General features: G+C 42.4%; 1 protein-coding gene across 8 annotated transcripts in view; it reads right to left on the bottom strand.

Annotated features, from left to right (window-relative positions):
• The window catches only part of ZNF827 (zinc finger protein 827), a 182,946-nt gene extending 158,196 nt beyond the window's left edge, over positions 1–24,750 (bottom strand). For 4 of the 8 annotated variants that reach the window (XR_010112043.1, XM_008968868.5, XM_034959206.3 and 1 more), the window contains exon 1: positions 22,051–24,750. Coding sequence is in view for 7 of the 8 variants with exons in the window: in XM_008968868.5 (XP_008967116.2) it covers positions 22,051–22,093 (43 nt within the window). In the remaining variant the exon portion in view is untranslated. The remainder of the gene's footprint in view (positions 1–22,050) is intronic. The other 4 variants (XM_055111878.2, XM_014344757.4, XM_063603955.1 and 1 more) reach the window with 2 other exon arrangements.
• Positions 24,751–25,547: the final 797 nt, after the last annotated feature.

Below are 25,547 nucleotides of genomic sequence, written 5' to 3' on the forward strand. Positions count from 1 at the left end.
GTGGGGAGCAAAGACTTACAGCAGCCCTAGGCAGCAAGCCCAGTGTCTCAAGGGCACCCGAGGACTCTCTTTTGACATTTCCTTTCCCCAGGCCTTGGCACTCTGGGCCTGTGATGGAAGGGGAGCACTGGTGATTTCCAAAGTACCTTTGGGGTCATTCTCTCATCGTCCTTTGGTTTCCTTCTATCCATGTTAATCCCCTTATCAATCAATCAGTTCCTTGGCCACATCTATGGTTTCCTCTCCTGAAAATGTTCTTTCATTCTCTGCTACATGGCCAGGCTGAGAATCCTTCAAATTCCTCATTTCTGTTTCCCTTTTAATTATAAATTCCATCTTTAAATCATTTCTCTCCTCTCATTTTACTATATGAAGTTAATAGAAGCCATGTAGCTCCTTCAACATTTTGCTTAGAAATTTCTCTCAAGAGATACCCTAGTTGATGGCTCTTAAATTCTGCCTTCCTAAAAGCCTGAGGGTATGGACACAATTCGGCCAAGTTCTTTGCCACATCATAACAAGGATGGCCTTTACTCCAGTTTCCAATAATTCCTCTTTTCTATCTGAGATCTCATCAGAATGGCCTTTACTGTCCATATTTCTACCAACATTCCGATCACAGCCCCTTAATTAATCTCTAAGAAGTTTCTTAGTTTACCACTAGCTCTCTTCTTCTGAGCCTTCCCCAGAATTGCCCTTAATGCTCTGTTTATAACAATCTAGGCTTTTTCTAACCTGCTCCTCCAAATTCTTCTAGCATCTATCCATTACCCAATTCCAGAACCGCTTCCACATTTTAAAGTATTTGTTACAGCAAGAGCCCCACTTCTTGGTACCAATTTTCTGTCTCAGTCCATTTTATGTTGCTATAACAAAACACGCACGACCAGGTAATTTGTAAAGAACTGAAATGTATTGGGCTCACAGTTCTGGAGGCTGGGAAGTCCAAGATCAAGGGGCTGCATCTTGTGAGGGCCTTCTTGCTGCATCATAACATAGTTGAAGGTATCACTTGGAGACAGAGAGAGCAAGAGAGGGCCAAACTGGTTTTTGTAACAAACCCACTCCCATGATAATAATATTAACCCAGCTATGAAGCCAGAGCTTCTTAAGGTCCCTCTTGATGACCTCTTAAAGGCCCCATCTCTCAACACTGTTGCGCTGGCAATTGTTTCAAACCCATGAACTTTGGGGAACACACTCAAATCATAGCACTTTGGAAAATGCATCAAGTGGTAAGATTGAAGTTTGGAAACATGCTCTACTGCTATTTTGGATAAGGCTCAACTCCAAGGTAGCTGGTCCAAAAAAAAAAAGAAAAGAAAAAACAGCATTCATATGCCATTTCCTGGGAGTGACCACTTATATTATTCCTACATCAGTTCCTCTGGTTCTTGACCTTTTGGGTGACTGTTAAGTGCCCTAATTTTGTATTTGAATGAAAACACCACTTCTTTTTCACCTAAGAACTGTCTGCAGTTCTGTAGCTGCAACATTCCCACATATTATAAGAATTTCATTAACCAGCTTATCCTCCACCCAAAACTGGTATTTTAAAAGGAGAGTGAAAATATATTGGGCAATTTAAAGAAGTTATTTGACAAACACAAGTTTGAAAAGCTTTTGATATATTAGGTTGGGGCAGAAAGTAATTACGGTTTTGCCATTACTTTTAATAGTAAAAACATCAATTGCTTTTGCACCAATCTAATAAATTTGCTCAACTAATCAGGCTTTGTTTTAAATCTTTGTTTTGAAGTTACTTACAGAAAACCTAATTTTTAAGAAAAATTTCCACATTAATATCAGCAGTGGTAAATCTGACTTTATGCTTTGCGGGGCACATATAGTCTCTGTCCTTATATTTTGTTGTTGTTTTAAAGAACCCTTTAAAAACATAAAAACTATTCTTAGCTCAAGGCAAAAAAACAACAACAACAAAAAAAAAAACAAACTGGCTACAGTTTGCAGACTTCTGCTCTCCAGAACAGGTACTTTTTCTTTATAAAAAAAAAAAAAAAGCGGAATGGTGCTCTAAAACAGCGATGAGCTAAGATTGCACCACTGCACTCCAGCCTGGGCAAAAAAAGTAAGACCCAGTCTCAAAAAAAAAAAAAAAAAAATTCCGATATATGGCAACAAGTTTCATCATCTTTTTAATCCAGCCACTTGTGTAAGTCATTGAGCACCTTTGTGCCTCAGTTTCTTCATCTATAAAATAAGGGGTTAGGATGGATCAGTGGTTTCCAAACCACACATAGAGGAAGCCTGGGGCTCTCGGGCAAGGTTGGGCTCTATGGACCCACCCCCAGCTCTCACCCCAGCACACACCCAGCCTGCACAGCCCTGCTTTGTCTTTGATCTTTTCTACATAGTGGAGCTCTCTATAAAGACAAGGAAGGGTTCCACCTATTTTGTTTTGTTTTGAAAGCCACTGTTTTAGATGACCTCAGGGATCCTCCTGGTGCAAATCCTCTATGAATCCACTTTGGGTCATCAGTCATTATCCAATCATCTTATTGGGGACTAAGTGTCAGGTAAATAGAAATGATTTAAAATCCTATATTGAGCCAGGTACAGTGTCTCACACCTATAATCCCAGAACTTTGGGAGGCTGAGGTGGGGTATCACTTGAGGCCAGGAGTTTGAGACCAGCCTGGGCAACATAGCAAGACTCCCATCTCTACAAAAAGTTTAAAAATTACCCAGGACTGGTGGCATGTGCCTCTAGTACCAGCTACTTGGGAGGCTAAGGTGGGAGGATCACTTGAGACCAGTAAGTGGAGGCTGCAGCTGGTGATCACACAACTGCACTCCAGCCTGGACAACAAGAGTTAAGATTCTGTCTCAAAAATTAAAATAAAAACAAATCTTATATTGAGTATTTAAAAGACAAGAGGCAAAAACAAGAAAGATCTTATTCTAAGGGACCACCCGTACTTGTTCAGATTTGTGGAAATTCACTGGATAGCCAAATCAAGAGAGTTCCCAAGTCCCACACATACTCATGAAAGGGAGAGCTCATTCCTGCATCGCTCTGCTTAGAGCACTGGGAAAAGCAGAATGCTTTAGCAAAGGAAGGACCACTGAGCTGAGACTCAGAGACCTGGTTCCACTTTGAATTTGGAATTTACCAGCTATATAACTTCTGATGTTTATTTAACAAAAATTGAAAACCCTACTATAAACAAGCTCTTAGACATGGTATGAGGAAAACAGTGATGAACCAGAAATATGAAGAATGCTCTGTCCCCCATTACTGAAATCCATCATCCATAAAGTAGGGTGTTAATACTGCTCTCTCTCCCATACATGGTGGTCCTGCCAAGATGGCCAAGTACATGTAAACTGCAAAGCATGGATAACATTAAACCAGAAACCTGTAGATTCTCCTCCTTTTAAGTAAATAAATATAATCAACTCCAACAATTCACTAATATTGGTGAAATAGGGCCACAATAAGATTTGTATAGCAGAAAATCTATTTATACAGCATGAAACAGCATGGCAAAATAGAAAGGGCACAAGCTTTGGAACCAGACACTCCCACTCGAATCTTACCCTGCTATACACTAGGCCCACCTGAAGTCTACAAGCACCTTCTCCTGTTTAGAGTATAAGATACTAATATCTGCAATTGTACAGGGTTATGTAAAGGTAAATTAGCATTATATAAGTAAAGCACCTGGCACAGAGTTGACGCTTAGTGAATAATAGCTTTCCCTTTTTCCCAGGCACCTAGAAATCTCAAATGAGAAAACATTATGTTTTAAAGAGGACGGCTTACCTCAGAACTGTTGATATTGTTACCCAGCTCTATATCATAATCACCCCAACCAAAGAAGACAGGAAACTTCTGGTTGTTATGACCATGGAATCCAGATGCAGAATATGCCCAGTCATCAGGAAAATCTGACGGTCTTGGCACAGTTTGAGGACAGAAGGAGAGCAACAGCCAATAGCTGAGGGGAGACTCCACAGTCTGGAATGTGCCACAGACTTCCAACCACAAAAGTTCTCTCTTGCACTTAGACGGTGGTATCCCCTGCAGCATAGGCCACGGCCTCTGCTCTTCTGGGCAAGTCTCCTCGGGAGGGGAGGAGAAGCATGTGACTCCCTCCAGTCATCTCCAGGCTACATTCACGCGCATGTCCAGGGTACTGTTCATCGCCTCCTATACCCAGCCTGGGACAATTTAGGCAAATCGTTTTCTCATTTTTGAAAGAGGAAGACAGCAGGAGATGGTCTCTAAAGTCCTTTCCACCTCTAAAACCCTTTGATTCTGTGACCCAGTCTTAACTTCTTTGTTTATTCATTCAGCAGTGTTTATGGAACACCTATGGGATTCCCCCCTTCTTAATTTCATTCATTTCTTCATTCAACAATATTAATAGAACATCTCCTATTTCTTGGATTCTGTGACCAGCTCTTTACTTCTCCCTTCATTCATTTATTCAGCACTATTTATTGACCACCTACTATAATTAGTTACTGTTATGTGCAAGAATGTACAAAAATGAGTAAGAAAGTCCAGGCCCTTTAAAAGCTCACAGTCAATAAGAACATCGACTAGTAAGCAAGTATACTATGCACACAAAGTTATTATGATAGAGCTATGGGAACCAGGGGAGGAGATGCCTAATTCTACCCAGCATGTGGGACAATGGAGGAGGGGAAGCAGGAAAGGCTTCTCAGAGAACTGAGTGTTGCAGGCTAAGTAGGAGGTTATCAGGCACATAAATGAGTTGAAGATATTTCAGAAACAGAGAAAAGAATACGCCAAGAAAAGGAGGTATAAGTATGATTTGCAGAACAGATAGTTCAGTACGAATGAAACAAGGAGTATACAACATGGCAGAGGAAAGGGGCTTAGATGACGAAGCATCTTCTAGATTTGCTTCTTGGCAAAGTCTAGAAGTCCAGACTTTATCCTTTTAGAAAATGCCTAAAAGATCTTAAATAGGATTATCTGGATTACATGAGTGTTTTAGAAAGTCTGCCATGGTGGCAGTGTGGAGACTGGATTACAGAGGCAGGGGTTGGGGAGGGGAGAGGTGAGACTCAGGCAAAAAAAAAAAAAAAAAAAAAAAAAAAAAAAAAAAAAAAAAAAAAAGAGGTCAGCTGGCAACCATTTCAATTCTCTTTGAGAAAACATATGAGTGTAAACCAAAGCAGTGGCAGGGGGTGGGCATGATTTATTCTAGAGATATTTGGGAAGCAGAACCAACAAAACTGGGTGGGGAAGAAATTCAATGAGGGGAGGAAAAGGAAGGGGGTGGCATTTGGATTACACTCAGGTTTCTGTCTCAGATGAGTGGGTTCATGGACAATGAGGACAGCAACCCAGAAAAAGAAGACACGAAGACCAGAAATACTCCTAGTTTCCCAAGACTGGAAATCTTAGTCATCTCTTCTTTGCTACCATGCAGTCTCAAAGATAAATCATGCTGAACCGAGGCACTCATTGGAGTTCTCCTCCAACAGGGGTTCCAGGAAATCATAACAGGTACCAGGATAAATATGGAGCATCTTCACAGACCAAAACTGATACATACATATTTACAAGAAACAAAGGTAATTTGACTGATGAGTTATTGAAAACATTACTTTTAGTCTAAACCAACAGATATACAGTATAATGCACATTGTAAGATAATTCAAAGATACATCAAGGAAATCTCACAGAAGCTGTGAGAACCGTTGTGAGTTTAGGGTTCCCCATCTTCAGGATTCTTTGCCTTTTGGGGTCTTTGGTGAAAATATTCAAAGTGCTACATTATAGCATTACCTAGTAAAGCTGGAGACACACATGCACCAAGATGTGGCATTTCCATTACTATGTAGACACCTTAGAGTAGTGGTTCTCAAAGTGTGGTGCGTGGACCCCTATGTGTCTCTGAGACCCTTTCAGGGATCCTCAAGATCAAAACTGTTTTTATAATAATACTAAGCTATCATTTGCCCTTATTACTCCGTTGACATCTGTAATGATGATACAAAAGCAATGACGGGTAAAACTATTGGGACCTTAGCTTGAATCACAGCAACAGCAATAAACCATACTGGTAATGACTTCATTCTTCACTGCTGCACATATTTAGAAAACTAACACAAAACACAAAACTAACACAAACACAAAAACAAAACCAAGGAGAAAAGCCCTGCCAGTTTCACTTAAGAATGTCTTTGATGAAGCAGTAAAAATTATTTTCATTGAAGACTGACCCTTGAGTAAACATCTTTTTAATAACACATGTAATGAAATACATGCATAAAGCACTTCTGCTATCACCAAAGTACGGTGGCTGTCTCAAGGAAAAGGACATGTGTGACTGAGTTAAGAGCCGAACTAGCCAATTTTTCCTTGAACATCACTTTTAATTGAAAGGATAACTGACTATGGTCATTCAAGTATCGGTATTTGGCAGACTCTTCATTGGAAATGAAAAGTAAGACTGATACTTCAAGGAAAAACTGACAGTGTTTGTTGCCAACAATAAAATTCAAGCTTTCAAACAAGAATTAAAATTTTGGAAAACATGTATCTTACACTGTGAATTTGACAGCTTCCCAATACAGTCCTTAAAGACCTTTCAGATAACATCAGTGTTGATATTAATATTTTTTTTATATTTTATAACAAAATGTGTCAACATTTGGTAGATCTACATAACTCAGTGAACCAATATTTTCCAAATGTCCAACACAAGATGTTCTATGTACATTGATCCATTCAAAGCACAAGAGAGACCAGTAGATTTTAATGCTACAAAATATGAAAAGTTTATTGAAATGTTTTGATTAATCATTGCAACTAATCTTTAAGAAGCTACCTCTTTTTTAGTCTTGGTGTAATATCAATGAATATTCACAATTATCTGAAAAGACTATTACATATTGGTGTGAAGTCAGATTTTCTTCAGATATGCCATCCAAAACATGTCACAGATTGAATGCAGGCCAGGTGCGGAGGCTCATGCCTGTAATACCAGCACTTTGGGATGCCGAGGCAGGCGGATCACCTGAGGCCAGGAGTTTGAGACCAGCCTGGCCAACGTGGTGAGAACCCATCTCTATTACAAATGTAAAAAAAAAAAAAAAAAAAAAAATTAGCCAGGCCCAGTGGCAGGCACCTGTAATCCCAGCTACTTGGGAGGCTGAGGCAGGAGAACTGCTTGAACCCAGGAGGCAGAGGCTGCGCCACTGCACTCCAGCCTGGGCAACAGAGGGAGACTCCATCTCAAAAAAAAAGACTGAACGCCGTAGCAGATAGGAGACTCTCGTTGTCTTCTGTTAACTCAGGCATTAGAGATTTGCAAAAATACAAAATAATGCTACTCTTCTCACTAAATCTCTTTTGGAAAATATATTTTTATTAAAATATGCTATTTATAGTTAACATGTAATGGGTTAGAATCAGTATTTTTAATAACATATTTAGTTTCCCAGTTTTAATCTCTACCATGATATAGATAAATAGATATAACGCATATGCACAAAAGGTTTTTGGAGTTTAGGGGTCCTGGTAAAAAGGTCCTAAAACCAAAATGTTTGAGAACCACTGTCTTAGAGAAATTCACACTCGGGCTAAACTGATATGTACATGCATGTTCACGGCAGCGCTGTTCAAAACAGCAAAAAAAGTGGAAACAAAAGCAAACACCCATTGTGGTATGTTTCTACAGTGAAATACTGGAGAGCAGTGAAAATGAATGTGCCAGAGCTACATGCATCAACATGGATAAATCCCAGAAAGGTAACCATTGAATGAAACACCAAGGTGCAGAACACACACTGTACACTAACACTGTTACACATCTCAAAGACAAGCAAAACTAAGCAATATGGTAAAGTCCAGAGAAAAAACAAGAAAAACAATAAACAGAGAATTTAGGGTAACTCTTAGGAGACAGGGAGCAGGAGAAGAATACACAAACAAGTTCAATAGCATTAAAACTAGTTAAACTGGGCAGTAGGTTTACAGATGTTTGCTGTCACTATGCTTTTCATTATATATGTATAGATGTTAGATATACTATTTTTTTAAGAGCACATATTATATCACCTTCAAAGGGAGACACAGCATTAGAACACTCCTTGCTGATTATTGAGGAACCAAAGAGGTAAGGGAGGGGTAAGAGGGGAGGGCAAGCCCTGGCTGAGTGTCTGCAGCACTGGCCCTGAGAAGCTGGTTTGAGGCAGGACTCTCCCAACAGCCCCTTCAGGGGTCACATCCACCACCATCCACCTGAGTTTGGTTTTTCAACAGCTCTGCCTACTTGAAAAGGCCACTTCTTCATTTAGGCCATCACCCTCCACCTCCATTTTTATCACTGTAAAAGAAACTACCACACTTCACAGTTGATTTTTGAGATGTAATCAAACCACTAAATTTAGCAATCATAATCTCTTATCTGGGCCAACCCCTTCCATATTTTTCCTACTTCTTATCTTTACATTACTAATATGGCCCCTCTGGTTCAATGAAGTCCCTTATCTTAGTGTCTCTCACATAAATGAACTTTTGGTTTATTTTGCCCTGTTTTGGTTAATGTATTAGTCTGTTACACACACTGCTAATAAAGACATACCCGAGACTGGGTAATTTATAAAGGAAAGAGGTTTAATTGACTCACAGTTCCAAATGGCTGGGGAGGCCTCACAATCACAGTGGAAGGCAAAGGAGGAGCAAAGTCACATCTTACATGGCAGCAGGCAAGAGAGTGTGTGCAGGGGAACTCCCCTTTATAAAACCATCAGATCTCGTGAGACTATTCACTATCACGAGAACACCACAGGAAAGACCCATCCGCATGATTCAATTACCTCACACTAGATTCCTGCCATGACATGTGGGAATTATGCAAGCTACAATTCAAGATGAGATTTGGGTGGGGACACAGGAAAACCATATCAGCTAATGACATTTCTTCTTCTTGGAATGTTCTCTCCTCTCTGCTCAGGATCTAAGTCCATCACTTCCTTGAGGATGCTTTATATGTCATTCCTCTTTGAGAATCTTTTACCCATCACACTTGCTCTGTGTTTCCTCAAACACTTACCCATCTAACTGATAGTATATGGTCTTGCACTTGTTATCATATTGATTTGACTTATCCTCTGTGATTATTTTGTGTCAACATTTGAAAGAACTATCAGCAGAGGTTGCATCCTACAGAACTTCTGTGAGCCAGGTAAATGCTCCAAAGTTTTCCTTAATGAATGAGCACCAAGTGGGGGTTACAACTCTTGTTGTAGAGCCAATCAAATTATCACTGCTCTAACATGACACCATGTCACCACACACCTCTACTCCCAAAAGGCTCTCAATTCAGTATAGTGAAAGACGTGTTCCCCTGCTATGGGAACAGATTTCCAACTTTAAATAGAAACCAAGCAAAGCAGCACTTTAGAGAATTGCTTCCTGAAGTATTAAACAATTTTAGAGTTCAACGCTTCTCATCTCACCCCACATTACTTGAAGTCCTTAGAAAATCACCCCCAACGGGTGGTTGAACCAGCTTCTTCATAAACACAACATCTGCTGTTTCATTTTTGGTTAGTTTTATTTATTCAACAAGTCTTATAAAATCAAATGTATATTCCTTCTAACTTCTATCCTATTGGTCCTACTCTCTGTTTTCTGATTAGCACTTCATAAGTTTATGAAAATACTTTTCAAGCTGAATTTTAATTATTTGTTTCCATCTCTTTCTCTGCTCACTTGTCTCTGAGCTCCTTGAGAGCAGGGACCATGCTCTATTTGGTTCCACAAATTCCCAATCCCTGACACACTTTGCTCAATTAGTGCTGGTGAAATGAATGAATGAATGAATGCACAAATGAAGTATCGGTTATCACACACAAGCTGAGAATTTAGGATGAATAACAATTTACTCCCTTTTTCACTTGAAAGAACTTCATATATTTGAATGTAGCGATCATGCACAATTTTTATCCACCCCCACTCTTAAGTATTCCCAATTGCCTCAATAACTAATTTCTCATATGATGATTTCAAGAGCCTACAACATTCTAGTTGCCTCCCTTCTTGTGAGCAGTTTATCAATTTCTCCCTTTAAATCAGTGCAACCAATCTGGGATTCAATACTATAGATGGGTTGAATCAGTTTGTAAGAGTGATGTTGCCACCCTTGTTCTGAATTCCATACTTAAATTCTTTTAGCCAACTATGCTGAAATGTACCAATTTTTCAAATAAAGGCCAAGTTTTAAATATTAATTGTTGATTAACAGTGGTTATCTCTGGGGGTGGAAGTTGGGATGAGGGGACTTTCATACTTAAGCATTATTGCATGGGTTTAATTATTTATACTAAGCATGTACTACTTTTGTCATTAAAAGCCAATATCAATTTTTAAAAATAAATTAATAGTTAATATTTGTGTTTTCTATGGTTTCAGCCTTATGGAGTACGCCCAAGTCATGTTTAAGCTTCTCATACTTTTTCTCTTCTTCTGCACATATTTTTTCACCTATCAACAAGTATTTGAGTAGCCATTTGTGCACAGCACTTCTCTCTATGATCTAGTAGCCAACCCAAACCCTAATTCTAGATTGTGAAATTTCTCTCTTTCTATAAATGTCACAAAGCAGCTCACTGTAATTTGATTTCTCACTTTCTTAAGGTCAGATTAAAACCCAGTAAGTTATTATTTGAAGTTTGCCTTCCTCTAGAAGGGAGAAATCATATAGCACATTTCAGTAACGTTTCCTGGAGCGTAGGGTCTCCCACACTTTGTTTCCTCCCAAATACAGCTGTGTTTCATGCTCTAGAGAGGACTGTTGGGTTAACAAGTAGGGCCAAACAAGTGCAGATTAGAAAACGCCGCCTAATTCTAGGCCATTACGCAAAGGCAGTGCTCTCCATATGGAGCACATAATTCAGGCCTCAGACAGTGTCACTGCATGTGACTCCATTCTACTACTCTCTGCTTAGTCCCTGCTCTCAAGGAGCTCAGAGACAAGTGAGCAGAGAAAGAGATGGAAACAAATAATTAAAATTCAGCTTGAAAAGTATTTTCATAAACTTATGAAGTGCTGATCAGAAAACAGAGAGTAGGACCAATAGGGTAGAAGTTAGAAGGAAGACACATTTGATTTGATAAGACTGAGATGAACTCAGATCTTAAGTCTTTGAGGAGGGAAATACTATTGGCAGCAGAGGTTTTCATGAATCATGGGGCCATCACGTTCCATCAACACCTAAGGGGTTCTCCTCCTGTAGTGGAGGGGCTCTAAGCAATTTATAGTGGCCAAAACCATCTCCTTCAGGCTGTGAGATCCCATGTAGATTTCACAGACCTACAGCTGCACTGTGTCTCAAGAGACCATCAAATGGTCCAGCCCTTGGTAGTGCTGACACTGGTGACTACAAGCTAGTTTCTTCCTTTCTCTGGGTCTGTGTCCACTTCTGTCCAATCAGTGGGAGAAGCAGCCCTTCCCTGCCCACCTCACAGGCAGATGATAAAGTGCTTCATGAAGAATAAAGCATAATACAAACAGAAGGTTTGAGTAATGTACTGTTTTCCGTTTTACATGATGGAGCTACTTAAGCACAGAGATGGTTAAGCGACTTGCCCAAGGTCACACAGCCAGTGAAAAACCTTGGTGATGGGAGAGTTTAAGGGAGAAGACTGCAGTCTGTGTCTCCTGCCTACTGTAGATTCCTTCCATGAGTCTCTCTGGTTTCCAACCTCGAGGAGTTGCAGTCCATTACCCAGGTCCATGAGCTAATTTCAGGGTTTTAAGAGCCTGAAAAATTACCATCAGTAAGCTGACCAGGCTCACCATCTCCTGTCTTTATTTTTGACTGAAATGATAACATCCCAGAGTGGGAGTTCTGGTTAGTTCAGGGGTCCTCAACTCGGGATTAAGCAAATGAATCACATCACCCAGGGAGCTTTTAAAAACCATTCATGCCCAAGCTCCACTCTGGGTCAATTCAACTTAAATCTCTGGGGGTGTTTGTATTTTTTAAAAATCTCCCAGGTGATTCTAATACATCTGGTTGAGAACCACTGGGTTGGCTGATGGTGATCAGAAACTGATGGACAGCAATAGTTTTCCTTGACTAATCACATAATACAGTTCAAGCAATCCTCAGTTGACATGAATTCACACCTCAAGTGTGTTAATATGGCCAGCATTTACTGTGCACATACCCTAAGCCAGACACAAATCTAAAATATCTACATGTATAGGCTGACTTAGTCTCAGAGAACCTACAATGGTCTCCCGCTTCACAGATGAGAAAAACAGGCATATAACTGCAGTAACTCGCTTGTGTCACGGCTACAATGTGGTGCTGCCAGGATAGGGATTACTATATGGCTTCTTGATACTGCCATCAAATGTGCTATACAACACCTGAGACTCAGTGATGAATGGAAAGATCAAAGAATGCTGGGGAATGCAGAACAGTTTCTAATCCAAACGCCTACAGGGATCAGGAGGTAAGATACCTGAGGGAGGCGGGCAGGTGTATACGCATATGGGGACACGGTGGCCGAGTGGCAGGAACTGTGGCAGACTGACGAGCACATGCCTGGGGAATGGAGACAGCCGCCACCGACTACAGCAGATTGCTGCCATGTGGGGAGGTGGGCCCAGTGCGAGTGACTCTTCCAAGTTTTCAAAGGAAGCTGGAAATTTGGATTTTTATATGAAACCTCCGATTTCCAAAATGTTGTCTCAAGTTTTTAAACAGTATCTGTGTGGGGCAAAACACACTACTATGGCACCAGCTTGTAACCTACGATATGATCTCTCTTTCCCACTGTGCTCACATATACACAACCCCATCCTTCATTTAAGATTCATTGCATGTATTCTCTTGACTTGGTTCTCTGTGATTAGAAACAGCAGACCCTGCCTTTCCTTCTTTCTGTGTAAATAAACTATTACCTATATAACATATGGAACACCTAATATAAATTTCCTCTGTGTTACTCTAACCAGTGGACTGCCTGTTGAACAGAAGAATAAATAAATATTTATGGAATACCTATTCTCTAATTTGAGTCTCACTCTAAGTGTCTAAAGGAGGATTTAGTATCCTCACTTTATAGTAAAATCTGGTTATAATGCATATGATTATTACACAACTTAGATATAATTTAGGTCAAATCATATAAACAGAGAAACTCATTCCTGTAGTAAAAGCCTAATATAATATTGTTGGCCTATGAAACAAGTATTAGTCAAGCCCTACAATAATAGCCTCGTAAAAGAATTTTACCATATCATATTATTATTACTCACCACACTAATGAGATATATTGAGAAAAAAAAAACAAGAAACCACCAAAAAGTTCCAGGTCAGAAATACCTGTAATCTATTCACAATCTAAACAAACTGAAACACCTTTCACATACTTAATAATAAGTAATATTTATTAAGTCCTTTCTATGCAGCAGGCACTAATTAGGCATGATTTTGTGTATATGTATAATATTTACATTTGTATATGTATTCAATGAATCCTTCTAATAGCTCTGTGATACAGAAACTATTATCACTATTTAAAGATGAGTAAAGTGGAGGACAGGGAAGATAAGCAATTTGCCCAAGGTCACACAGCTAGTCAGTGGCAAAGCTGGGCTGTGAACAGCCTGGCCCCAGAGTTTGTACGTTTGACTGCTGCCCTACGAACTTCGAAAGCACATGAATCCTGTTTCTACTTTAGTTGTGCCATACACAGTAGACAAAGTTAAAGAGGGCACAGTCACAGATGATACTTTCTCCCTCTCATTACAAAACAACAACAAAAGCTTTTTAAAATACAGCACCAGACCACCTAAGATACTAGCACTATGTAACCTTAGAAACATCTATCACCCTCCACAAGCACAGTAGCTTGTTTCAAAAGCTCAGATAAGCAGAGTGCTACTGATCAATCATGTAAAAGATCATTTTTTCCTGGCGTTCTTCAGTCTCCTTTGAAGGCCAGCTTCTTCAGCACACTCAAAACAATTCACCCTGAGATCCACATCTCTCTCTCACCCCTTTTCTTTTTCCCTTCACATCACAATTCTAATGGGGTCTAACCACTTTTCCGACCCATGTAGAAATGACCAAAGAGAAAGAGATAGAGAGAGAGGTTATTTTAGGGTTTGCTTTTTCAGGCCCTAGCCTCCAAGAAGGTCCATGCATTTCTTCCTTGCTGGTAGACAAACTTGGTTGAATTAGGATTTTCTTAAAAACAGAAGCAAAGTGTATCTAAACCCTGGTCACTTAAGAACTCCAGAGACAGAACTTCAGTGGTAAAAGCTGTTTTTTATAAGAAGGGAATGGACAGTCGGAAACAATATCCTTTTTAGGCACACTGAATTTGCTGCATTTAGTATAACCCTAGGTCAGACTGTGAAAGCAGAGTTGCTAAAGGCCACATTCTGACCTCAGATCGTGGGCGCGTATCACTGTGCATTTTATAAAATTAGCTACAGTGCAGCCTCTCTGTGTGTGTGCGTGTGTGTGTGTGTGCGCGCGCGTGTGTGTACATGCAGTGAAGCTAACTTTTATAAAATAAACAGCAACATGTACCCATGCCATTTAAGATTAGTATCAAGCCAAAATCTGATTTTAATTTATGAAACTACTTTGTAACTACAACAATTCTATCCCAAGGTGGGTCCCTGGGGAATGATAGGAGTCATCAGAGAGGCCCCTGCCTCAGCACCTAGTCACACACTATTCTCCAATATCATAAAAAATAACTTACAGAGAGAGGACAGAAATACAAAAAACTTACTCCCAAACAGAAGGGAGAAAGCAGCCAGAAATGTCAGCCCGTCAAGTACTCTTAGCTATTTCTAAGGTCTGTGCTTCACACATTATTCTCTTATAAAATATGATAGAAGACATTTTGGCTACCATGAACTATAAAGTGTTGTACACTTAGCCCTAGATGGAATGAATTACTGAGCTACACCTGGCAAAGCAGGAGACAGAAAAGTGTACCTCAGAAACAGGCACCATCATTTACAATCTATACCTTTAAAATGTGGTTCTAAGAGTACATTAACTAAGCCAATATAGTAATGAAATCTGATGAAAAAAAGCTCACATCCTACCATAACTAGGCCTGGTCTGGATTTTTTTCCAATAAGAGAAAACCTAAAATCTATGCCTTCGCCACAAAGCTCATGTTCTTGTAAAACCTTATGCTGGAAATCCTTAACGCCCCCTAAAGCCCTATTCTGTAGGTCATACTCTGATTATCTTGTTCTGTGATCAGTCTGATTAAATTATACAAAATTACCAATACATCACTCAGAATGGAGAGATTAGCTCCAGCCTATTCTGTTTGTTTTTCCTTGTCCTGTCCTAATACTCCAGTGGATATTTAAAAATGAAGAATGGAGGAAGACATGGCAACTTCAAAAGGGAACAAAGGATATATTAACCTAATCTCAGAAATACACTGCCTTCAACTTTCACAGATGACACTGTTGACCAGTCATAGAAACACGTATAGCAATGTGGGCTCCACCATCCTTTCCCTCTCTCACACCTTGTGCTGCAGTCTGAATGTTGGTGTCCCCCCCAAATTCATGTTGAAACTTAATCCCCAATGTGATAGTATTAGAGATGGGGCCTTTGGGAGGTGACTAGATCGTGAGGGTAGAGCTCTCAAGAAAGGGATTAGTGCGTTTGTAAAAGGGGCCCTAGGGAGCTTGTGTGCCCCTTCCACCATATAAAGACACAGCAAAAAGGTACCATCATTGAAGCAGAGATTGAGCCCTCAGCAAACACTGAATCTGCTGGCACCTTGATCTTGGACTTCCCAACTTCCAGAACTGTAGGCAATACATTTCTACTGTTTATAAAATACCCAGTTTAAGATATTTTGTTATAGCAGCCAACGGTCTGAGACACCTTGTCATCTTTAAGTCCAAAGATACCAATTTGCTTATAAGTGACCAGGGTTAATGACAGTGGATGAAAGTTTTTCTCTTTTGTGAAACTAACTTGTCCAGACAGAATCCGAACGCAAACTACTGGGATTACTTAAGTAAACTAGTTTACCAACCCAGCCAGGCACCATACATTTCCAATCCAGCCTTTTCTACAAGAACATGTTGACATTAATAGAACTCCTCGTTTTTTTTTTTTTTTTTTTTTTGAGACGGAGTCTCGCTCTGTCGAACAGGCTGGATGGAGTGTAGTGGCACAATCTCGGCTCACTGCAAACTCCGCCTCCCGGGTTCGCGCCATTCTCCTGCCTCAGCCTGCCGAGTAGCTGGGACCTCAGGCGCCCGCCACCACGCCCTGCTAATTTTTTGTGTTTTTAGTAGAGACGGGGTTTCACCATGTTAGCCAGGATGGTCTCGATCTCCTGACCTTGTGATCCACCCGCCTCGGCCTCCCAAAGTGCTGGGATTACAGGCGTGAGCCACCGCACTCAGCTGAACTCCTTGTATTTTAAACCAACTTCTGACCTCAGGAGAAGCCTGCATCGTCACTCCACCAACACACTTTCCCTTAGGTGTGCCCATAGTCTTTGTCCATCTGATTTTACAAGCCTCACAAGACAGAGATTTTCTACATTTCCCTTCGAACTCTCCTAATAGAGGCCATTCAGACTCTAAAATCTCAAATGCACAGCAAGCTCTAACACTGGCCGAAAGCTGTCCAATTTATACCTCTCCAGCATGATTTATTAACACTTTGTGCAGCAAGACTTGTCAACTCACACCAGCTGTGTCATCCCCAGAGTGAGATGGCAGCATGCAGGTAAATTAAAAATCAATTTTTTTATTAGAAACTATTTTGAAGCATGAGAAGGAATGTGATTTTGAGTTATCTTTCCTATTTTAACAGGAAAGCTCAGTGATACCCTACTTACTGTACAGGAATACAGGGATGTTCTTTTTAGAGAACAGATAGGCATTATTATCCAGCATCAATCTAGACTGCTTCTGGGTACCTTGGAATCATTAGCTCTGGATGACAGGATCAGTGAAATATTTTGCTACTTGAGACTCAAATTTTTTCTCACGTGGTCCCTGCCACAGTTAGTCAGGAGGTACTGCCCAGTCACTGCAAAAATTAATAAAAGTAAATAAGGGAAAAGAGTTCAATCTTTCATTCTTTCTCTTTCATTAGACATAAAAAGACTGGTAAAATGATAAAAATAAGAAATCCCGTTGCTTTTCAGTCATTTTGCTTCCTAATTTTACTAGAAAGCAAGAAAGAATTTTAAAAAGTTTTGTTAATGAAGAACACAATAACCTGATCTGGTCTTGACCCACAACTAAGTAAACAATGAAAATACTGGAATAACAAAACAACTGCTTTATTAACTTTTCCTTTGTGTTCCCCCTCGGGAATAGGCATCAGGCAAATTTCCAATGGTAAATATAATAGGATCTAAACTTGTACATATTTATGTGTAAGTTGAAGCTAATGAAGAAATAAGTGATCACCAATAGTAAAAAAAAAAAAGATTTACAGATGTAACCAACACAAGAGAACACCCTTCCTCATCCTTTCCCTCTTCAGTTTGTGATTCCAAATGTAAAACCGTTCATAAAGTGCCCAGTCCCATGCGTGGTAACAGTCACAGCATCAGTTAGCCACACAGTTACCCACTCTTCCATTTTCTTAGGCTGACAAACTTTTTAAAGTTATCCAGTTCAGGATTCTGCTAAAGACAAGCAGGTGATATAGCTCAAAGGGCCTCTTGGACATTTTTTTAAATATAGTATTGGACCTTGTTAATGGAAAGAACTTTTGTAAAAGAGCCATCAACAACAGCAGAATCATATTTAAATCCCAAAATGATAATTACTGCTCTAGGCCAAGAAATAAAGGCTGTATCTTGTGTAATAATTTTTAAAACCACCCCTCAAAAATAGTGTAGGTTTAATACTCTTTGCTTAGGGTCACCTGCAGAAGTTAATACAGGACTTCTTTTGATTTGTAGACAGTAAGATCGCCATTCAACCCTACAGTATAGGCCATCTTTTTCTGTATATGTATAAGGCCCATATAACAAAGCAAACACAGATACAAACACACACACTTACTTCAGAGGCCCAGGAGGAAATGGCTGTGTAGAATTTTAAATCAGAAACCTAAGGCTTCGGTTAGTAGTGTCAGGTTAAAGGCTAACCCATCTCCAAAGCTAATTCGGTTCTGAACAGTCCCATGGGTGTCTAACTGAACAGAAGGAGCTAGGAAACCTTAGCAGGCCGGAGCCCAGACTGGGAATTGCTGGGACTCTGTGCCAGGGACTGAGGCTCACCCCAGACTTGGTATCAGATAATACCAAGTGCTAGTCTGGATTTCCAGGACTAATCCACTCCAGGGTGGAACTTCCAGGTTCCCTGGTGTCTGTGCTGTGTAGTGGGAGGACTTTGGGCTTTGTAGATCCAGACTGTGTCTGGCTAGTATTGTACTTAATATCAGAAAAATAGATCCAACACAGAAAGAGTCTATAAGTAGCAATGCTTTATGCTGTAGAATCCTTAGGGGGGTGCAGACACAGGGAGAGACCTAAGAGGAAGTGGAAAACCCTCCGAATTTTCTATAGATTCAGTTTTCATAAGTTCCTTTTTTTGTATTCTAATTTGCACTTCTTAAATGTGTTCACAGGTTCTACAGATTCTTAAAACAATATATTAACAGTGGCTATTAACCTCTTTTGTATTTACTCAAAAGGGCTCTTTGGCTTCAAAAACAGTTTTGCCCCTCTCATTCCTTCAAGATCTCCCTTCTCCTCCTCCATTACACACTCCTTTCTTTTAGAGTCAACTTTTAAATCTGCCCCTATTTAACTTCTTAAAACCCTGAGATGACTTCTAGGAGGAATATTTAATCCCCAGACTTCCTATATTTTAAGTTTAATACAAAACAGTACTCCAGTGAAAAAGAATTCCTCCTCTCACATATAAACAAACAAACAAACAAACAAAGTGTCTAGCATTAAAAGTGGGACTTAGAACTACAATTATATTCGACATTAAATACAAATTAACACTAATTTTTCCCAAAGTCAATAATTACTACTTCACACCACTTGCAAGTTTCAAGCCTCACTCAGCACTTAGCAAGCCTTGGGTGACTGTGACTGAACTGCAAAATACACCATTTGCCCAGAAATTGCAAAGTCCAAACACAAACTGCTTTAAAAACACGTGCAAAACACACTTAGCACAGGCAACACACATCCACAAAAATCCATTCAATGCAAAGGTAAGTGGAAAAGCTTAGAAAATTAAGGCCTCCCTTTCAAAACTGCAGGGACTTTTATGGTGTTTCCAAAGGTAATTGCTTCTTACTTCAGTAAAAGTGACTTTATGTGACTGAAAGAGGGAGGTGATTTTTTTTTTAAGTGAGTGGCTAACAGGATTCAATCAGACAGCAAAGTAGGAGAGCCCACTCTCAAAATATAACTTCATCACCAGGCACCGACGCGCAGGAAAGGCCCACCAAGCACACGAGCTAAAATGGAGCCTGAATTTCCTCTCAGACGGAGAGGGTAGTCGCAGGAGGTCAGGGTCAAGGTCATCAGCAGGGCACGCTGCAGCTGCCCGACTGCACTACACACAAGAGGAGGGAAGGCGTTCCATCTCCGTCACAGACGAAACAGATAAATCCCTTCTCCTCTCCCACCCTCCCTCTAACCCCGCCAACATTTTTTTTTTTTAAAGCAGGGGGAGAAGAGAAGAAAGGGAAAATGACCAAATAACCTCACCGCCCTGTTTTCGCACACAAGCTCATCAGCTCCCAAAGTTGCCATCTAAGGGCAAGTTCGCAGAGAACACTGAAGCCCATTTTGTCCGAGCACGGCAGACCTCCCCTGACCCCCTCAGGATTCCTGCCTCCTCTCCCTCCCCCCACACGCCCCCGACAAGAGCCCGGCAGCGAGGCAGTCCGGCCATGTGCACGCACACTCTTCCACCAACTGCTGCGAGTTTTCTGTGAATCGCAGCGCGGAGCCTCCCAACTCGCCCTCCCCGACTCCACCGCCTTCTCCTTCCTCGCACAAAATTTCCCTACACACGCAGCCGCCTGCGAGTGATTTTATGTGCATATATATTACATATGTGATATTATCCTCAGAACCTCTAGCGGGCAGGCGAAGAAAGGACTGCACAGGGGCATTTTTTTTTTTAAAGGAAGGGGAAAAAAGCACAACCCAAGCCCTTTGCGTCGACTCCTGCGTACCGGGAAGGGGAAAGAAAGAGGAATGTTTGCGGAGCGGACTGCTTGCAAGTGCCCTTGCTCGCCACTTCGGCTGCGGCCCGGGTGACACGGAGGCGCGGGGGCGCCTGGCCCGAGCAGCCCGCGCCCCCCTCCCGGTCCCCTGGGCAGGCACCGCCGCGGTTATTTCGCGAGGGGGAGATCGATCGCCCTGCCTGTCTGCAGCGGAAACGCACACGCTCACACACAGCCCGAGCCCGAGACACCATAACCTTAACCCTTCCCCCACCCTCCGTGAACTTCAGGTGACCGACCACGTCGGCCTGACACCCGGGCGGGCGGGCGCTCCGGCTCCACTCCCGCCCCCAGCCCGGGTTTTGCAGGATCGGGCTCCGAGCAGCGCCAAACCGCCGGGAGAGGGGAGTAGTGTGGGGGGAGAGAAGAGAAATTGACCCTCCGTCTCCCCCGACCCCTCCCTCCGGCGCCTCCCGCGTCCCCTCCTCCCCGTCACCCCGCCCCACGCCTTCTCCCCTGCCCCCTCTTCCCTGCATTCAAGGAGCCGGGCGGCCCCGGGGGATATTTTTAGTTGCTTCTTTCTCCTTCACTTTTAGCTTTAGCAGCATCTCGAAACACTCAAAGCGGAGAAAGACTGGGGGGTTGGGGGGAGCTGGAGAGGGAGTGGGGGAAAAGTTAAGAGTCGCGCAAAGAAAAGCCGGAGGGAGGGCGGAGAGGGACCCGGGGCGCGGGTGGAGGAGGGGAAGGGGACCGGGCCGTGCCGGCGGGTGTGTGTCTCCAGTTGGCGTGTGTGGCTGCCGCCGGGGAGGGCTGTGATGCACTTTAGTCCTGGACTCTGCTCAGGCTCGCCAAGGAGGGGGTCTGAGAGCCCGAGTCTCGCCCGGCTCCGTCTGCTCCGACTGACCCCGCATTTTATTGCGGCCAGGAGCCCTGCTCCTCCCTCCCCTCCGCTCTGCAGGGACCTCGCGCGCCGCGAGCCGCCCTGCCTCCTGCCTTCGCCTCGGCGCAGCTCCCGCACCCCACATCCGCCCGCCGCTGCCCGGCCTCGCCCCCCGCCCGGCCGCCCCGCGCCCCGGCGCGCCCCCTCGCCTCGGCGCCGCGGGAGCAGCCGCCCGGCGGCGCGTGTGTACCCGTGTGTTTGTGTGCGGTGCCCCTACACCCTCCCCAGCCGCTCCCGCCTCGCCCGCCCCCGACTCCCCTCCTCCGCCGCCGCCTCCTCCACCTCCGCCTCCTCCTGCTCCAGCCGCCGCCGCCGCTGCCGCCGGCGGCTCGGGGGCCGACCAACCCCGGCGCAACCTTTAGCCAGGGACGGACCTCTCCCTGGATCCTGTACCCGGCGGCTGCTGCGCGCCCTCTCCCTGACACCCCCAAACGCCATGTCACGGCCCCCAGCCCTCCGCGCGCCCCGACCCCCGCACCCTCAGGCGCCGGAATCCACAAGGAATTTTTTTTTTTAAGATTCCAACCTCTCCCACCTCCCCCCACCAAACCCCCGATAAAACCCCCGGCATCCACACTACTCCCCTCCTCCCTTCTCTTGCCCCCTCCCCCCAGCAACCCAGAGTGAGGAGGGGGAAGGGGAGGGAAAGGGAAAAAAAAGCCCGATCTCAAGGAAAAAAAGAGGGGGGGGTGAGAGAAAGAAAGAAAAAGAGAGAGAGAATAGAAAGGGCACGGGGCTGATCATCACCAACATGGCTGCCTCAGCATAGACCTAAACGAGGAGTAACCCGGGCTGTGTCTTTGTCAGTTTCACCTCTGTAACCCTAAACTAATGCAGAAAACAACGGAGGAGGCTGCGGAGGGGAAAGAGGAGAGGGAGGGCGAGAAAATGGCACGAGAGGAGGTGGAGAAGGGATGACTTACGTGAGGGAAGGCGCTTGGGCTGCTCCTGCTTCCTCCTGGGCATTTTCCCCCTTTTCTCACATTCTCCTCCTTGGTTAATGTGAGATCAAATAAACCCCCGTGGGGGCAGAGAGGCAGACACTGGCAGGAGCGGGGAGGTAGTTGGGGGGCGGGCGGGCGGGCAGGGGGAAACCCCTTCTCCGGTGTGTGCAATGGGTTGAAGCTTGTTTCCTGGAGCCAGAAGAGGGGTTTTCTTCTTTTCTTTCCTTTCTTTTTTCCTTTTTTTTTTTTTAAATTTTTGGTCGTGCACCTGGCTTGTCCCCGAGCGTAATATTCTTCAATGGAAACGGATCTAATAGGTGTGAGTGTGTGTGTGTCCTATGCTCGCGTGTGTGATGGGAGGTATAAATAAATGAGTGCCAGTGCGGCGGTGTCTATGGCCGCGCTCTGTGTCTCCGAGCCCCTAACACTAATGTCGGGATCAAAGGGCAGCGGCGGCGGCAGCACAGCTCACAGCTCGCTCTCTTGCTCTCTCTCTCTCTTTCTCGCTCTCTCTCCTCTCGCGCTCTCTCTCTCGCTCTCTGTCACACACACACACACTCACACACACACAGAGGCACAGACTGAGGGAAAGAGCGAGAGCTACACACACGCACGCACACACACACACAGAGCAAAGAGGAAGGTGCCCCAAGGCTCCCAGGGCGGACTCAGCCTCGGATTTACAACCGCTCTGTCTGGAAAGAATGGGGGGCGCGCGTGCGGGGGTGGGATGGAGTTCTTCAAATTTATCCCGCTAGTCACCAAATCTAGGGGGAAAAAAGTTTTTCCCACTCTTTAAACAACGATTAGTTCATTATTTTACTGATTTTTAAAAAGGAAATAAATTTCTCTCTTAACTTTCTTTTGTTTATTAAGCTACATTTTGTTCTGTATGAAATTCTGCAGGCTTTTGTCCCTACCCCATCACCTTAAATCTGGAGGTTATCGTCTCCCACACACTCTTCAAAAACATTCCAAAAAATCTAATTTAAAAAAATGAAAAGACAACATATGGTGAATCAATAACTTGGTTGACAGTTGACAGAATAAGTGCCCAGTTTTGGAGTGTCCACTGGAGTTAAAACTGAAAAATGCTCCTAAATGAACATTACAGCTACTTGACAAAGAGAGGAAAATAAGATTAGGTCACCCCTGATGGTTGCTTTAACTGCTACGTGATACTCCTAGAGTGCACACAGCAATCTTTACTTCGGAAATTCACTTTTTCCCCTGCTATATACTGCAGGTATATGAAGTTTACCCTGAAGCAATTCCAGTGTGCATTATGAGCCCAATATAGCAGTTTTCATTAACTGATACATACTTTCATTACCTTACAAATCACACATCTTTCTTCAAAGAGAGACATAAAGGAGGAAAATAGAAAAGGACGGGTCTCACTCGAACACAAAAGGTACTTGGTGAAAGAGGACTGTTCTCTTTGTGACTTGCAGTCATTTGGATAAAAGTTCACTCAGAGGTTGTTAATGATTTAAACTCCAAAACCTGCTACTATAATTGAAATAAAAATGGTCTGAAGAAGAGTTGTTTCATAAAACTCTCTTTGTAAGAGGAAACTTTGAACTTAGCAGAATACATTATATGTCATGAGTCAGATGTAGCTAAAAAATAAAAAGGTGCATTATTTAACTACATCTTCCCTTTTTAGCTTTTTTAAAACTCTGACTCATCATCTTATTATGTTAAATATTTTCCTACCAATTTTTAAATAGACCTTTTCATCAAAGAAAGTGGAGGCACAGTAAAGACATAGAACATTAAAATGACACTCTATAAGCCTACATGGATAACTCATGCCTCTTTGAGGTTGAGTTAATTCTTACAACTTCAGTGGTGTTAAAGAGAGCCATGGGGGTTAAATTCTGACCTGCCTTATTAAAAATAATAATAAGGCTTTATATTGCACACTTTTATAAGTGAAGCTTAAAGAGTGCTGTATCTCCCAAAAGATGTCTTTCACTGATAGAGAAATCTCACGTTCAACCCCTCCCTGCCAACTCCCCCCAAAAGATCTAGCTTCCCAGTAACAAGTAATGCTATTGAAAGCGAGGTTTGAAACACCTGCATGAATTCAATCTAAAACCAAAACAGAGAGCAGTCAAGTTTAAAATGGAGCATCCTGTAATCCCAGCACTTTGGGAGGCGGAAGTGGGCAGATCACGAGGTCAAGAGATCCAGACCATCCTGGCCAACATGGTGAAACCCCGTCTCTACTAAAAATACAAAAATTAGCTGGGCGTAGTGGCACACTCCTGTAGTCCCAGCTACTTGGGAGACTGAGGCAGGAGAATCACTTGAACCTGGGAGGCGGAGGTTGCAATGAGCCGAGATCGGGCCACTGCACTCCAGCCTGGCGACAGAGCGAGACTCCATCTCAAAAAAAAAAAAAAAAAAAGGAGCATCATCCTTAAACCAGTTCTTCCTCGAGTGTTGGTTTTAAAAAACTGGTAGTTAGGTTGCCCTGCATTATAATTCGAAATATAACTATCTTTCCACTCAGGTCAAATTCAATTTGCCATAATTTTGACTATTGTCGGTGACATTGGACTTGAAATTAATATATTAATGATAAATTAGAGCCCATCCTTTCCAAGTAGACCAACGCCCTGAGTGTGTAGAATCTTTACAGCTGAACAAAATGGTCACCACACTTCACCACTGCTCTCTCAGAACCTTTGGCTAGGGTGTTCAGGATTATGACTCTGCATAGACACACCACTACCTTTTCTGAATTGCTAGGACACTTCCTAATGTTTAGTTTGCTATAATTGAAAACACACTTTAGGCCTTTCCTCAAAGCAGAGTACATTTCCTGCGACCTTTTAAAGGCATGCAGGAAAATGCTGTCAACTTTTAATTATATAGGTGTTCTATCAACAGCCAAAAGCATTTTTAAATTGAATTTATTCATACCTCCACCTCTTTCCAAAAATTATTTGAAATAGTACACAACAATAGAAAATGGAAATAAGGACAGAACAATTTCCGTTTCAATCTCAGATTGGTATCTTTATGCTACAAAACACTCTTCAAGGTCATTTGCATCTCACCCTCAATTGCTGTATGCTCAGGGAACACAAACTAATTTTAATGTTAGACTAACAAAAACATTAGGAAAATAAATACTTGGGGGTTACGATAATGGATTTCAAAATCAAATGCATAAATAATTTTGGAAATGTATGCTTTTCGGATATATATACCCATGAACCATGAGCTTGGATTATTGTTGGCCATACTCATCAGATTGGAATATTCTATTTGATTCACCCCACCCAGGGACTAAGCTTTTAAAAGCATATTTTATCTTAATAATTATAGTACTCTCTCCACCCCCATCTCCATTACCTCTCAAATGTGAAATTAAAATAGATTTTCTCAAAACTGTGCACTCTAAGAAGAAGTTTCATAAACACTCTCACAGAAGTGAAATCTATTCAAGCTCAAATATTGCT

This window comes from Pan paniscus, chromosome 3 (assembly GCF_029289425.2).
Source record: "Pan paniscus chromosome 3, NHGRI_mPanPan1-v2.0_pri, whole genome shotgun sequence".
NCBI lineage: Eukaryota > Metazoa > Chordata > Mammalia > Primates > Hominidae > Pan > Pan paniscus.